The sequence below is a fragment of the Lipophrys pholis genome (genome assembly GCF_963383615.2).
Source record: "Lipophrys pholis genome assembly, chromosome: 15".
NCBI lineage: Eukaryota > Metazoa > Chordata > Actinopteri > Blenniiformes > Blenniidae > Lipophrys > Lipophrys pholis.
The window spans coordinates 23,388,089-23,404,120 of record NC_137642.1 but is presented as its reverse complement, the minus strand read 5'-3'; the positions used below and the strand labels follow the sequence as shown (position 1 = coordinate 23,404,120).

General features: G+C 38.6%; 1 protein-coding gene across 1 annotated transcript; it reads right to left on the bottom strand.

Annotated features, from left to right (window-relative positions):
• Window positions 1-738: 738 nt before the first annotated feature.
• On the bottom strand, window positions 739-15,860 carry LOC308120480 (uncharacterized protein). The gene is made up of 27 exons (XM_080481096.1): window positions 15,731-15,860; window positions 15,490-15,583; window positions 14,625-14,677; window positions 13,252-13,351; window positions 12,791-12,907; window positions 12,396-12,481; window positions 11,914-12,056; window positions 11,713-11,837; window positions 11,500-11,584; window positions 11,207-11,367; window positions 10,906-11,132; window positions 9,577-9,739; window positions 9,434-9,493; window positions 8,669-8,844; window positions 7,481-7,555; window positions 7,293-7,386; window positions 6,309-6,361; window positions 5,401-5,500; window positions 4,227-4,343; window positions 3,375-3,460; window positions 3,146-3,288; window positions 2,937-3,064; window positions 2,423-2,507; window positions 1,628-1,788; window positions 1,285-1,511; window positions 1,047-1,209; window positions 739-965 (listed from the first exon to the last, which is right to left on the bottom strand). Exons 1-27 carry the CDS (start codon window positions 15,796-15,798, stop codon window positions 891-893), a joined length of 3,165 nt encoding a protein of 1,054 aa, XP_080337222.1. The 5' UTR covers window positions 15,799-15,860; the 3' UTR covers window positions 739-890.
• Window positions 15,861-16,032: the final 172 nt, after the last annotated feature.

The following is a 16,032-nucleotide window of genomic DNA, read 5'->3' as shown; positions in this document are numbered from 1 at the left end:
ATTTGTACCCGGTTTGAAAATGAATAAAGAAACTATACGACATGTGGCTCGAGACTGTTCCGATAAATGACTTTCATATATAACAAATATTCCAATACGTAAATGTGCAACACACATTTTTCTAACTACTGAGCTCAGTACATGAGTAAATAAAAACTATATTGTTTTTCCATTAACTGTCTTTTTGTGAGGCAACAGCTGCTGGCTCTGCTCAACCCAACCAATAATGTTGGCCAATAACGTGGGGAAAATTTGACCATTTTAGATGTATTAAGTCATTTTCATTTGATTGAGGCTTTCCCAGACACTCTGAGGGCCAGTCAAGCAGAACCAACGATGCCCAGCTGGTCTAAATGGAGATTACATTCCATATTACTGGGTGAATAATGCAACACGTGTTGAATTCTGCTTCTGAAAAGTAGGAAGAGCCAAAATCCTTGCATTGAAAAATGCAAAAGTTTTGAAAATTTTTCCAGTTAGAGGATGTTGATGCTCCTTTTCTCACTTGGCTGGATACATGTTTTTAGTTTTTGTTTGTCAGAAACACTAGACTAGTTCTCACCACAAGCAGAACTTACAAAATTGATCTTGTTTATAACTTGCTTCAAGTTCACGCAAGCGCCACATCACCGCCTCTGATTACGGCGGTCCCAGTTCACGATTGTGTTTTATTTCATCATAAAAAGAGCAAAAATGTGCAGCAGAATTTGGAATTAAAGAAAGAAAACACACGCAATTCATGAACATGAAGAAAGTTTATTTAACGTTTACAGTTAATTTATAGGAAACTGCTCATTTGTATAAAAGTTATGATTGTGCAAGGAGTTTAAAAACCGCTATTGTGCTTGTTAAGCAAGAGTAGTAGTAGATGGAGATCCTCCTTCGGGGGGCTACTGGTGTCTTGGGGAAAACGTCAGCTTCACAGGTTTGACTGGCTGAAACATCCAGTTCAGCTCCAGTGGGATCTGGAAGAAAGACGCAGTGACGAACCTGAAGCCAACGGAGGAGCAGCAGATTGTCCGAATACTTTAAAGCGTGAGTCTCACCATTGTTTCCTTGCAGGTTTCCACAGTGTAACTCTGCAGCAGACGCACGATGACCATCTTCATCACGAGGACGGCGTAACGCATCCCCACGCAGTTGCGAGGGCCGAGTCCGAACGGCATGTACGCATACGGGTTGATCTCCTCGCCGCTGTCTTTGCTGAACCTGCGCGGACCAGATCTGCCGTTTAAAGCCATGGAGACTTTAGAGATGGAACGAAAGTCTATTCCGATCGGTTACCTCTCGGGTCTGAAGAGCTCCGGCGACTTCCAGTATCGTGGATCCTTGTGCAAGGCGTACACGGGGATCCCGACCGTGGTTCCCTCGGGGATGGTGATGCCGTTGAGCTGCATGGTCTTTTTGCACATCCTGTCAAGTCGAGGCGCCGTGGGAATCAAACGCATCGACTCTAAAATCACCTGGTCCAGGTACTGGAGGCCAGTCAGATCCTCGTATGAGATGGGAGCCTGGGAATGTGTGTTGAAGTTGGAGGAGGGGGAAAAAAAAAAATATATATATATATATATCAGGAAAAACCAACTAAAAAGAAATGAAAACAAAATAATGTGCAGTTTTATTGTACATCTTGCGGAAGGTTCTTATCGATTTCTGCCTGCAGGGTCTTCTGCGCGTCAGGGTTTGTAGCCAGATTGTAAAAAATGAAGGAAAGAGTTGCGCTGGTGGTCTCGTAGGCCCCGAAGATGAAAATAAACGCCTGAGAAAGAATCTCGTGCTCAGTCAAACCTGCAACAGAGCACAACATTTCCATTTGAACACACGTTCTGTTTGCGAGCAGCTCAATTTATCCCTCGACGCTCTTGAATTTAGGATTCAATCCCAGCCGACTTCAGCTGAAAAGCGAGGTGCGCCACAGGAAAACAACCGACAAGGCGACGATTGCTATCAAACTTAGATGTCAAGATGTTAAAAGACCACTTCCTAACAGAACCAAAACTCAGGACAAAACCATCCAATATTCTTTCACTGCGCCTCCATCAACAGCTCTGAATGTCAAGGAAGACGATACCGTCAAAAGTCAAATTAGTGTTGATTCAAGAACCTCTTTTCAGCCGATAGTTTAGTCTTGTTTGGTGGGAACTTTCACAAACAAAGCAATCACACGGGGAATTAGAGTAAATGTGTCAAAAAGGAAGAAACCTTTATTCAGAGAGCTGTGTAATTTGACACCAGCACAGATTGTCTCCTTCAGAGTTGTAATTCGAACCTGTACGGTCCTTTAATGGGCATAACATCTGAGCGGATCACAGTACAGAGATCCATCTGGAACATTTGGTGTAGTGATGATGATGCACCGGCTCACAAAAGATGCCTAAAGTGATGCAGGAGAGTCGTATTTGCACGGTGAGGTGAATCGTACCTTTGACTGGCTGCTCATCTTTGTTCTGCGTCTCAGATTCTGGGATCTCGCTCTGAATCATCACCTGCAGGAAGTCTCCTTGAGTCTGCATCACAACACATTGAGCTTTCAAACAAACAAACAAACAAACAAACCTTCCCCTCAAATATCTGCAATCATTTGTATTATGATAACATTGATCCTCTAATTCTAGTGACGTCTGCTCTGCCTGACTTGTTTGCTGCATCATAAAAGATTATTATTATGATTGGTAATGTCAGTTGGGATCCACATGCAACGAATTTCATCCCTTAAATTTATCTCTATTACACTTGCAATGAATTCAGTTGTCAAAATGTGTTTTTGTCTTTTAAACAATAAAAAAAAATAAAAAATCAGGCCATCAGGACAACACTCTAGTTATACGAATGACCATCAACACATACCAGGGATTTTGAACTAAAGGACTTTTTGTGATTATATTTCTCCTTAAAATATAATTTTTACAAGAGTCTTCAGGAAAATGAAGACTTACTGTTGCTTTCCCCGCGTTATGCTCGTCCTTAAACTTCTTGATGATGTTGTAGAAGAAATCCACGCCAGCTCGGTCAAGCATTTCAATTTTGAGGAGTTTCAGCAGATGTTTACCGAAAGGAAAAACCACTACAAGGAGAAGATGAAATGATCGATGATCTAAACTCAAACGACGTCTGTTTATAATGGGTTAAAAAAAATAAAACCTACTTGTTAATAAGAAAGGCCACAATTTGAATTTGAGAACCTTCTGGATTTGAACACCGACGGGGTCGTTTGGGTCGTTTATGGAGTCCGTCTTCACACTGAACGATGCGCTGGTCACTGTGTCTAAACTGTAAGGTGCCACAAATCTACGGGACGCAGAAAAACAGAAATACTGAATGATAAACGCGTCTATTAATTGGACAAAGGATCGTGTGGTAGATTTACAACATACTTTTTGATATCCATGGGTTCCTCCAAATCACCTTTTCCAAGTTTCTCAACGAGTCGGTCTGCATAGCGAGCAATCAGAGGGAAAATCTAGGAAAAAAAAAAAAAACATTGTGTAATGTTAATGTGTTCATCAACGTCAAACTCTAAATGGGGTCGAAGAGCAACATGTGCTTTTATGGTTTCATAAATGGACTCAAAGAGAGTTTTTACCTCAACGCTGAAAACGACTTAAGATGAGCTAATGTGACCTTTCAACTCTGGAAGTTACAACATGTTGCCTGAAACTTCCACATTCATACATTTATGGTTTTTATTTAATGCTACTGGAACTTTTTCCACTTGTTGCTCATAGTTTTGGTAATAAATTAAATAACAAACAAACAAAACATTCAAACCCAGGGGCAAATCCTAGCCACCAGTTAATACCAAATGCACGATTTTGGAGTGTGGAAAATACACAGGGAGAACATGCAGACTCCAGGTGATGAATAACCGAGACGGTTTACCACTACAACATTTAAATAAATCATTTAGGAAGCATTTTTTTTTTCCCTCATTGCAGACTTCAGGTTCACCGGATGCTGCTTTAGTTCAGAAAGAAGAAAAACACACGGGAAAAAAGAATACCTACTAATATCAACAAGAATATAACAATATATACTTATCGCACGCACACAATATATAGAAAACCTTCTCTTCTGTATCTACATGACTTCACACATTCACATGTTAGTTTTTTTTTTTTTTACATTTTCATTCTCATTCGTGTATATTTGTTGCTTAAGGAGACTCTTTTCCTTCCTTCCTTCCTTCTTTAAAGTGGCGGATCATGTCCATATGTTTGTTTACCAACCTGTTTCAGTCGCCCACTGGTGAAACACGGAGATATCGTACTCCGAATCCGCTTCCACCTCTCGTCCTTCACCACGGTAATCGCGTCTTCCATGGGTCCGTTCTGTCCCTCAAACACCTGAGAACAGAGAAGCACTGGGAGTTCAAGCGCAACGCGAGTTTTCATTAAGAGCAGCTGCTTCTGCGTTATTCCCTTTGTGTGGCATTTTACTGGAACAGAAGGGGACGAACGTGTTTCTGTATTACAGAAAGTGACTTTCTCAGTCTGTGCTGTCTTTGGAGGATCAGTGAGGGATATTTCCTGTTTTCCTTCACGGGGCCTCGTGTCCTGATGTAATCTCTGACCTTAAAGTCTGTAACGCTCTCTGCCTGACTTCTGCATTCCCCAAGTCCCGCTAAGTTTCACACATGATTTTTTGTTTTGGGCCTCTGCTGATTTACTTTAGCTCTCTAAGGCTCAAGTCATTCTCGGCACACAACAAAAATGTGCGGCTCACAGGAAATCCCACCAGCTTTGTCAGATTAGACAGTTTCCTCCTCAAACACAAGAAGAAAAACAAACCACCAAACTCAATGAAAACAAGCCCAGATCACACACCCTCAGATGAACAGCAGATGAGTATCAAAGAACACATCGTAATGGCTTCACAGCACAAAGGGGGAAAATAAGGTAGAAAATCAGGCTTTTCACAAGGAGAGCAATCATGCAACCAAATTACAACCATTAACATTTTAGTTAACTGTCCTGTCTACAGCCTAATAACTTTACTGCTCCTTTAAGCTAAAGTTTATTTATTACACCGACAGATAACGTGGCATTACATTTTTATTAAACTTCATAGTTCTTCTGTACAAATTCTTCATGGAAAACTAAATTAAAATACAGAATTTAAAATGCTCAACTCATGTTAAAATATAAATGTAATCTAATTCCTACTGTTATCCTGTTTCTTTATTTTGGTTTATGCTTATTGGGTTGTATTATCTGTCGTTTAACAAAAAATACAATTTAGTTAATGTTTACTGTGAAATATTTCCACTTGTGTCAGTTGTGTTCGTATTGCATCATGACATCACGATGAGAAAGAAACTGGCCCCACCTCCAGACATTCAGGACTTCCCCAGATTGTGCAATTTGTGTGATGATGAAAAGTTACGGAGGACTCCTGTCTTACCCTGCGGTTGGTGAACGCGGTGTAGCACTCCTTCACCATCACAGATTTCAGTATCTCGGGGTCAGACACCATCAACATCGGCATCCGCCCGTCAAACAGCCTGCACAAACACAACATCACAGCACAAACACAACATCATCACCCAATACAGCCATTCATATGAAGATTTCTTGTAATACAAACAATGTGATTACAAAATATTACAATTTATTAGTGTTATATAGAGTCTCTCATTCAACTATCAATGGAAACAGCAAAACTAACATTGTAAAATATAACCGTTTACCATCAAGTGATAGACAATGAAAGGATTTAGGGGGTAGATTTGTAATAATTAAAGCTACAACCCCAGCTAACCAGTGAAAACCGGTGCAACTCACAACCAGTAGAAATATTTGATAAAATATTTCTTGTTTATCAATTAACTAATCAAAATATTAATGAAAAATTAGATCCATAGATCTAAGAAATAGAATTTAATGTTTACGGCAATGTATTGTCATTTTTAAAGTCCTTACTTGTTGCATTTTAAAAAAATCGAATCTATCTTAAGTGGAACATTATGTTTCGAAAAACTATAAATTAAGTTTTGCACTCTGCCCAGTTTTTATCACTATAATTTCAAACCAATTTCCAATTGAAAACTGGTATTTTTCATTGACAGATAAAAGTTTAGAATTGGTCCGATACTGTGCTGCAGGTTTTGATTAATGGATCTTTCCTTCTTCAATAATCATGGCAGATTTATCTCCAGAAGTGGGTACAAATTTGAAGTGCATATAAACATCAAATTAAATTAGAAGCTCCACTATGATAAAATTATTAGAAATTGCATTGCATTGTATATCTTCTGAACTCATGTTTAGTTTGAGCATTTCTACCATATAAACTACAGAAACTTCACTCACCCCCAGACATCCCCGTACTTGGTCTGGCACTCTCGGTCAAAATTATAAATCCCCTACAAGAAAAACAGAGAACCGGAGATTTTAAATACTAAGAAAAGGGTTTTATATACAGAAATAAACATTTCCACACACAAGCCCCCTCACTGAGTGTAAAAATTCATGTTAGATACAATAGATGATGATGAATAAACATAATCATCTCTGATTGTCAGTGTTCATAACCACTTTAGTTAAATGCTTCAGGGACAACTGGCACAGTGATAACAAGACAAAACACTGAAAAGAAAACTGTAAATACAAATATATCCAGAGAGAGAGAGAGAGACAAAGAATTAACAAAGGAAGGTAAATCCAATGTAAAACTGAATTGAAAACACAAATATATGAAAAAATTTATAGAATCCAAATAATATGCCATAAGACAGACTAAGATAAGATTGATTTACTAAAATCAGTCAATCAATCACAAAATCAAGCAATTAAAAAATAGAATTGGTTATTATTCTATTTTTAAAATACCTTTATTTTCATAAAAATCAAATTTAATGTAATTTTCAAAAGTTCAATAACAATAATTAAAAAAATATATATAACATTTGTTAAATAAATCATTGCACATTTCATTATGTATTTCTTAATATGGCTTTCACTGTTGATTTTAGGAATTTTTTTTTTTACGATTTTAAAATATTGACATTTGACAATACCATAATATGACAGCGCCTTGCATGGCTGCAGCCTCCAATGAGTGTGTGAATGAATGTGTGAATGGGCGAACGTGACGAGCTATGGGAAGCGCTTTGGGGCTGCTCACGCAGTCCATTTACCAATTTGATTTCAAAAACATTAAAAGGAACAGGAAGAAAAGATTGTATGTGTGGGGAAAAAAGAAATCAGAACATGCAGTTTGAATTTAGCTTTGTTTGGGGGGGGGGGGGACCCCCCCCCCCCAAAAACAAAGCAAAAACAACTCTGCCTGCATACCTTTCTGTTGCCCATCATTGTTCCCACAAAAGGCAGCGGGCGTGGTCCAGGTATGTTCAACTTTTTGAAAAATCTGTATGGCCACACTCCATATCTGTTGGTACAAATAAATCAACACCCGTTAGAGACAACTGTCACAAAGACTCACCCTCGTTATCAACTTCATCAATTACCGAGTGTCAACTCACAGTAACAGGAGGGTTAAAACCAGAGCCAGTAAAGTCCAGGTGGTGGGAGAAAACAAGGTGAGGATCATGTTTGCTCTCCGGAGTCAAAACAACACTCGAAATGAGGAAGTTGGTCCATTATGAGGGCAGGTTAAAAAAGATCTGAACAAGAGGAGGAGGAGGAGGAGGAGGAGGAGGAGGAGGAGGAGGAGGAGGAGCCCACAGCACCAGTCACATTGCCTCTTATGCAACACACCGTGCCTGCACACTGGAGGAAGTTTAACCTTTTCTTCACCCTGACCATTTCTCACTGAATGTTTTTTTGTTTTTTTTAAATTCTCAAGCCATCTAGAAACACAAATGCTAAATAAATAAAACAGAATTGAATACGGGCCTGTTTCTGAAATGAAGACTCTCATTCTGTAAATTTAGCTTAGTGAATCACAACACATGCATTTAATTATTCCCACCTAAAAAAGTGCATTTAGTTTTACACTATTTCACACTTGATAAACAGTTACAAGTTTGGAAGACTGACTTTCCTTGCTTCACTATTTTTGGGGAATAATCTGTTCTGTGGCACCAAGGTCCAAGGTCCAACACAAGTCATTTAGATTTATGTCAAAGAGTATGAGTGCAGATGAGATGGTACCCCTAAAAGTCTGATATAAATGAGGCATTTTGATTTAAAATATTCTGCCTTTTAAACTAAGTTTCCAGTGGTAAACTGGTTTCAAGTATTTGAGAGTTACTGAAATGAAATGTCTACTTTAAGGAGCATTAAAACACAGCTGATATCTCCAAATAATCTGGGTCTGGTTTAAAAAAGGTCACACCTTAGATTAAGTTTTCAGGTTTTGCTTCAAGAATCTGTTTCTACTTTATAAACAAAATCTGATCACACAACTAACATTTTCAACACACCTGGGATCTTTCTCCATATATATAAAAACCTATTTCAAGGATATTTTTCCTGTTATTCCTAACAGTGACACATATTCAGAATATCACCAAATGTAGGCCGAGGCAAGAAGATATTCTCAATAGTTTATTGTGGAGTCAGTTCAGAATAAAAGCACTAATCATGTTTGTGTGACTGTGAAAAGCCGGCTCCATCCATGACTTTCACTGCCAGCACTCGTTGCCAAAGGCTGTCTCCAGTACTACGTCTATCTGCCGGCGCATTATGAGAGCATAGATAAAGTTTACCCTTTGTCCAGACCAAGCCTGAAACCGGTGAGGTAATTCAGGTAAGCGTGCCACGACCTGCTGCTGCGTAAGCAAGCAAACAGGTTTGGACTTTGATCTTTGCAAGGGAGTCTTGAGAGGATGGATGATGCTAAAAGAGAGTTTTTAATTCTCCGGACATCAGCGCGAGGCGAATGCTGCAACAACAAACTGTCAGATGAGTGTGAGTCACTTTTGACGTGACGAAAGAGTTCACCACGACACTCGTGTAATCATCATATTTATTGCATGGTAAATCTCATACATGAATGCGTGAACAGACTTGATATATTTGAATATGTGGAAATCAGCATTTGAGTACAATTTAACCTAAAAAGAAAAGTTACACATGCAGTCAAATCACCAGTTCAGTTTGATCAATCATTCAAGACGGTGTAAAGAAAACAGGAAGTGAAGGTTAGATATGCACGAGATGTTTCGATATTGTTTCATGAGAATGAGAGACTGCAGAAAGAATCATTTTATGTTCCCCATCGCCAGTCACCTTTAAACAATTATACATAATGAGGACACACAATCACTCAGACTTCTTCATGATTACACTCCTTTCCCAAGATAATCAACACCAGTATTGACTTAATATGATACGGACATAGAATCATATGATGTTACCAAGCGATTGTTTTAAATGAGTTTTAATTGTGAGTTTACAAGCTTAACAGGACTGTCACGAGGTAATGTGGCGTCCGTGTTTTCATCTTCCCTCTTGGACTACAGTGGTCTCACTGCAAACTTGAGTGTGATCGGTTTGATGGGCTGAAACTTCATGTTATACCGCAGCGGGATCTGAAGAGAGAAAGAAAAAGACATTCAAGTCTGAGAGGCCAGGGCGCAGCGGCACTAAAGTGCGTTAAAGTAGTGACTCTCACCAAGGTTTCCTTGCAGGTTTCCACCGTGTAACGCTGCAGCAGACGCACGATGACCATCTTCATCACGAGGACGGCGTAACGCATCCCCACGCAGTTGCGAGGGCCGAGTCCGAACGGCAGGTAGGCGTACGGGTTGATCTCATCTCCGCCGTCTTTACTGAACCTGCATTTAAAAAAAGTAAATAAATAAAATGAGGGAAAAAAAACACAGTTTTTGTTTCTACTTTTTCTTTAATATCTTATCTTCTTTATAATCAAATATCACTGTTGGGTGTACTTCTATCTGTATTGTCTTTAAAACTCTGAATTATCAGTTGTGTCTGCTGTTTAGCAACAGTTTGAAACGACCTGCCTCCTTCAGGCGGGGATTTCTGAGTTGGAAATCGAAGTTTTCCAGTTTTCCAACTGGAATTGATGTCACTTTGTAGGAGAAGATGAGTGGTAGTGGTCCAGTTCAGTGGAAAGCAGAACGGACGCGTCCAAGAAAGCCGTTTCTGTGCTTGCTGGATTTTGAATATGAACATTGTATGGCGTCGTAATGTAATAAACATAAACACTATTACTGAAAGGCACCTCAATGTCAGGGTTTTATGTAGGAGGGGCTTAAATTGAGGGCAAAATAATGGAGCTCTAAAGAGAAGACAAGAGGAGGTGGAGTGTTGGGTGGATGGTTTCGTAATTTATTTATTTGTTTGATTGTTTGAAAAACATTTCACATTGCGCTTCAAAAAAAAAAAAAAAAAAAAAAGCATTACGTGTGAACATCTCAGGATGTTTCTGTCATTGAAACTAAGAGGGAAAGTTTGGACTTTTTTGTATCGCGTTATCATTTAAATGGCCCGGCCCAAATCAGGTCAAAAAAATATATATTTATTGATCAATTACATTTTTTTGTTTATTTATTTACGAACATGTGCAAACATTTTTTTAAACAAACCACAGAAACAGAGCAAATATAAACAAAAAAGAGACATTCATCCCAATCACTTCATACACTTGACAATCTGTGCTGATGATCGAAAAGGGAGGAAGAAGTATAATTTTTTTAATCCTAACCCCTTTACATTTTTAATGTTGCAAATCACACAAAAGATATATATATATATTTTGTTTGTTTTTTAGTTTTTTTAATTTATCTTAATTTACGTCAGTGTTGCTTTATCCTACACCCAAATAACAAAAACACCCGTCTTCCAGAATTATACAAACTCTGCAGGCTCAACATGTATCCTGACTTGAATCAACGAGTCAATCAATTTATTGTTTTTCACTCATGCGATGGATCACTTCATCTGAGCTTTAAACGTAAATAATGAAAGCTACGCTCACCTCTCGGGTCTGAAGAGCTCCGGAGACTTCCAAAATCGCGGGTCCTTGTGCAAAAAATGCACAGGAACCCCAACCGGGGTTCCCTCGGGGATGGTGAAGCCGTGGAACTGCACCGTTTTCTTGCACACCCTGTCCAGTCGAGGCGCAGTGGGATACAAACGCATGGACTCCAAAATCACCTGGTCCAGGTACTGGAGACCGTTCAGCTCGTCGTATGAGACGGGAGCCTGGAGGCGAAACTGAAAGTGGGTGAGTTTGGCGTCAACTGTGGGACCGGAGAAATTGTGTAGGGTTACCGTACGTCTTTCTGAAGGCTGGCGTCGATCTCGTTTTGCAAGGTCTTCTGTGCGTCAGGGTTTGTGGCCAGACAATAAAAGATGTTGGCGAGCGTTGTGCTGGTCGTGTCGTAGCCACCAAGGATGAACATGAAGGCCTGGCAAATGATCTCTTCTTCGGTCAGTCCTGCAACAAAAGCAGTCCTCACTTCCAATACCCTTTCTTCTACTCCAGTACCTCATCGTCTCACCAATGTGGCCACAGGTGACTGCAAGACAGTGACAATAATTAAATGGAATTAAAGAGACGTCTGCACACCTTTAGCCGGCTGCTCTTGCTCGCTCTTTATGGCAGACTCTGGTATCTCGTTCTGGAGAAACACCTGCAGGAAGTCTGATTGAGTCTGAATCAGAACAGATAACAGTCAGACGTGACAAAATGTAATTAAAGTCATGCAATGATGTAAAGAAAATGAAATAAATAAAAAAAAGTTGAGGGCTGGAAATAGTCATTCACTGATGACTGACTCACTGATTTTTCTGTCTGATGATCGCGTTTAAATTTCTTCAGGATGCCGGTGAAAAACTCTACACCTTCTCTGGGTAGCATTTCCAGATTGAGGATCTCCAACAGATAATTGCCAAAGGGGACAACCACTGAAAGGAGACCAGAGACGTGTTGTGATACCACATTGGGTTATACCTGCCCACAAGAACGGGAACTCACACATACATTGGAACCATATTGTCCAAAGTCTGAATTTAGTAGCTGTCTGGGCTTGAACACTGAGGGGGTCTTTGGGGTTGTTTATGGAGTCGATGTCCACACTGAAAGACACGCTGGTCACGGTGTCGAAACTGTAAGGTCCTACAAATCTACGAAAAACAAACACAGCTCAATTAGCAGACCCCATAAAGACAGATAAATAAATGAATAAATATGTTGTCAGTTATTTCTACACTATTAACATAGGAACACAAAGGTTTCAAAAACAATGATAAAATGATAAACAGTGATAAAACTGTCCTCTTAAAAAAAAAAAAGGAATAAAAATGTGATCTAGTGAAGAATTCAAAAATGTTCCAATATTGTATTTCTGAAGTTCACGACTTACAAAAAGTAAAACTGTGAAAACATTACACTTTTTGTGGAGACTATGTAAACATATGAAGGTTTCACGGTAATGCAAAAACAAACTTTTCCAAGCAACACACTTTTTTATATCGACGGATTCATCCAGATTAGATTTTCCCAGCAAGTCAACAAGTCGGTCTGCATATCGACCAATGAGGGGGAAAACCTTCAGGAAACAGGTGAAAGACAAGAAGAAGTTATTGTTCTGTTTATCGTCATCATTATCAAGGTCGCACTGTCAATACTTTTACACAGATTAGAAAACGCTCATATAATACTCTAATACTAGAGTATTAGGCACTTTAACAACAGTATTTATCCACAACATAAAAGACGGTTAATATGTTTTAGGTTGCATTAAAAAGTTTCACTTTCTGTTTCACAGCTTCATGCAAATCAGAAAAAATGGATTTCCTCCTCATCTCTACAACACATAATGTTTAAAAGGTCATCTGAGGTCAGGTATCAAACCAACCTGTTTCAGCTTTCCACTGGTGAAACATGGAGATATCGTGCTACGGATCCTTTTCCACTTTTCATCTTTCACTATTGAAACGGCGTGCTCCATGAGTCCCCTCATCCTAATGATGTCCTGTGAAAATGAAAATGTCATGTACTTTACTGGCCTTCTTCCAGTCTCGTCTTTGCGACCGCAGCTGACCCATAATCGTATTCATCTTCCTTTAATGTACCTCAATATAGTAGATTAGATGCAGGAGCACTTACTTATATCCCCAATATTGAGAAAAAAAATACAGTAGGGAGGAAATAAAACTCCAATTCCAAATCTCGCACACCCATAATTTGTTTAGAACATAGGAAATATGTCAGATACTAAAACCAAATGTGTAAAAAAATACTAGCCTTTGTTGATTTGGACAGCAGCAACTGTTTCACATTTCTTTTGTTCGCATGAAATGCAATAGTGTTCCTTACCCTGCGGTTGGTAAACACATTATAGCACTCCTTCACCATCACCGTTTTAACCATCTCAGGGTCGGACACCATCAACATCGGCGTTAGTCCATCAAACAACCTGTGCGGAAACAGTTTTTTTTTTAATCATGCAGTTTGAGCATCAGTTTCACCCAGTGAAACCAGGAAAAACAGCGAGAAACAATGTAAATATCACAATACTTAAATCAGTTCACGTAAATGAAACAAGCGCACGTCTCAATGGCAGAGGATTTTAATCAGAAAGCAATCATGTAAACACAAACGCAGCTAACGATAAAAAACATAATTTTGAATTAAACAGAAAAAAATAAATAAATTGGAGCAAATGTAGATTTAAAAAAATTATAAAATGTTCTAATCCAGATAACATTTTAATACCCTGTTGGAAAATGTGAGTGGGTTTTACAATCCCAGCTCGAGTAATGTGTGAATTATTAACAAATTAAAAAGGACATTTCATAGTTTGGAATATATAAAAAGAAAGGGATATTACTATCGACAGACCAAAATATCATTCAACTCGTCAGAAAACAGAGGAAATTACATCACATCCTTGGAATCTGAATGAGATTAGATATTATAAAATGGCACAAACTGAACTTTTGATTCCATTTATGAGTCTAATCTTGAAATAAATCTGTACATTGATTTGAATGTACAACAGCCAAACTCCAGTCTTTTTCTGTGATGCAGATTTACACTGAATAATTACAACTACTTGGGACATTTTTGTAATCGACACCATTACATTAACTTAAAAAGTAACTATTTTTTTCTCAAGTGTTTTAGTTGTACTGCATAATTCTATCCTACGGTCTTTATTATTCCAATCAAATAACTGGTTACATTTTAACTCAACTTTATTGCATTTGCTTTAGTCGACCAAAGATCAAATATTTGCACATGAAGCACATTTTTCATGCAAAGAAATTAATGCATAATATCTTAGCTATATTTTTTGTAAACAGGATTATTTTTTCTCTTTTAAATAGAATAATGTTGTTGTCTATGCAAACACAGATAAAAATGGATTTAATATGAATTCAAAAGTGAGCGTACTGACATCTGATTTCTGAGGTATTTTTTACAAATTGTGCTTAAGTGAAAGTTAAATCAAACAGTTTGACCCAAAAATGGTAGCGATGTAAGTATTATAATGCATTAAATCACGTAAAGTATTTTCTTCACGCACAAATAACTGCAGTAGCGATTAAAAGTAGTTTGAACATAATGGTACTTATTTGTGATAATAATGATTTACTTAGCTGGGAGACTGAAAAGCAGTACTTTACTGTGCTGGCAGCTTTACACTTGACATTTGTTTCACCTTTTGATGAAGAAGTGAAACTCACCCCCAGACATCCCCATACTTGGCTTGACACTCCCGGTCAAACTCAAATATTCCCTGCAAGAAAATACAGAAAAATACAGATCAGTTGAACTCCAAGAAAAATGGACTTCATAGACGATTGTTCTAGTTGTTTCACGTTTGCGTTGGGTTTAAGTCATCGGGGATCCCTGATCCTTCCACTGGTTTGTTGTTTTGTTCTGTCATCATGGTTTAGCTTCTAGTTTCGTGGTTTATTTCATGATTGTGCATGTTTTATGTTTAATGTCTTTGCTGTGTTGGATGTCAGGTGTATTGTTGCTCAGTTCAGTTCAGTTTTTATTTGTGTCCCCTTAGGCCGAGGGCAATTACAGATTGGGCCCTGCATGTGTCTCATGCTGATTTCCCTTGATTGTGATCAGATGCATCGTTTTACTCTCCCACTCCCATAGTGTCGGTCCCTAACGTAACCACTTTAATGTCTTCATGCCATGCACCAGTTTGCATCCCAGTCTTTTTTTTTTTTACCCTCTATGTCTGCTTTGTTTCCTGCCTGATTTTGATGTGTCTCTTTTTTATTGCCTATATATTGTAGCCCTTTTGTTTTGTCAGTCTAACTGTCTACATGTGTACAGAACACGGTTTGAACTTCTGTATATCATCTGTGTCTGCATGTGGACTAACTGTACTATATCCACTAAATTATGAGGTTAGTTTTACAGTTCATCTTAATCAGAGCGAATTTATGAGTTTGTCTCTCTGTACCCAAACATATAAACAGTATTGCATGCATCATCTCTCTATAACTTGTAAGTGAAGACTGTACTCAGTGCACTGAATAAATCCAAATGTTGTTTTTTTTTCTTCCATTGCTGTTTGTTTATTTCTACCTTTGACAGTCCCAGTACTGTTCCCACAAAAGGCAGAGGCGTCGGTCCAGAGATCCCCAGCTTTTTGAAAAACCCGTATGGCCAAATCCCATACCTATGTCACAGAGAGGAGAAACACATTAATGCTGCAGGCTGTAGCCATTTAAAAGTTTTTGTTGTTGTTGCTGGTTTTTTTGTTGTTGTTTTTTTACTACTGCACACCGAATGAATTCAAGAAAAATATTATTTTAATTCTACTTACAGCAATATCAGGGCCAGAAGGAGAGCCAGTAAAGTCCAAGTGGTTGGTGAAAACAACACAAAAAACATTGTTGCTGTTTGAAGTCTCGGAGTTCACAGGGGACTGTGGTCAATCCAGCCCGGACTTCGGAAAGGTATGAGGAAATGAGCAACCGTGTGGTAATCGACGTTTCATCCCTGATACGAATCAGAGCAACTCCAGTCCGCTATAATGGGGGATACAACGAAGGAATTGAGACAAGTCTGATGAAGTTTGAACGCATGAATACGCACGTTTACCATACATATATGTTAAACACATTC

Coding starts and splice junctions, on each gene's coding strand:
- LOC308120480 (XM_080481096.1), bottom strand. CDS start 15,798: ATGTTTTTTGTGTTGTTTTCACCAACCACTTGGACTTTACTGGCTCTC. Junction 11,585..11,712: donor ATCATCAGACAGAAAAATCA/GTGAGTCAGTCA, acceptor GTTCTGATTCAG/ACTCAATCAGACTTCCTGCA. Junction 9,740..10,905: donor GAGCTCTTCAGACCCGAGAG/GTGAGCGTAGCT, acceptor TTTTAAATGCAG/GTTCAGTAAAGACGGCGGAG.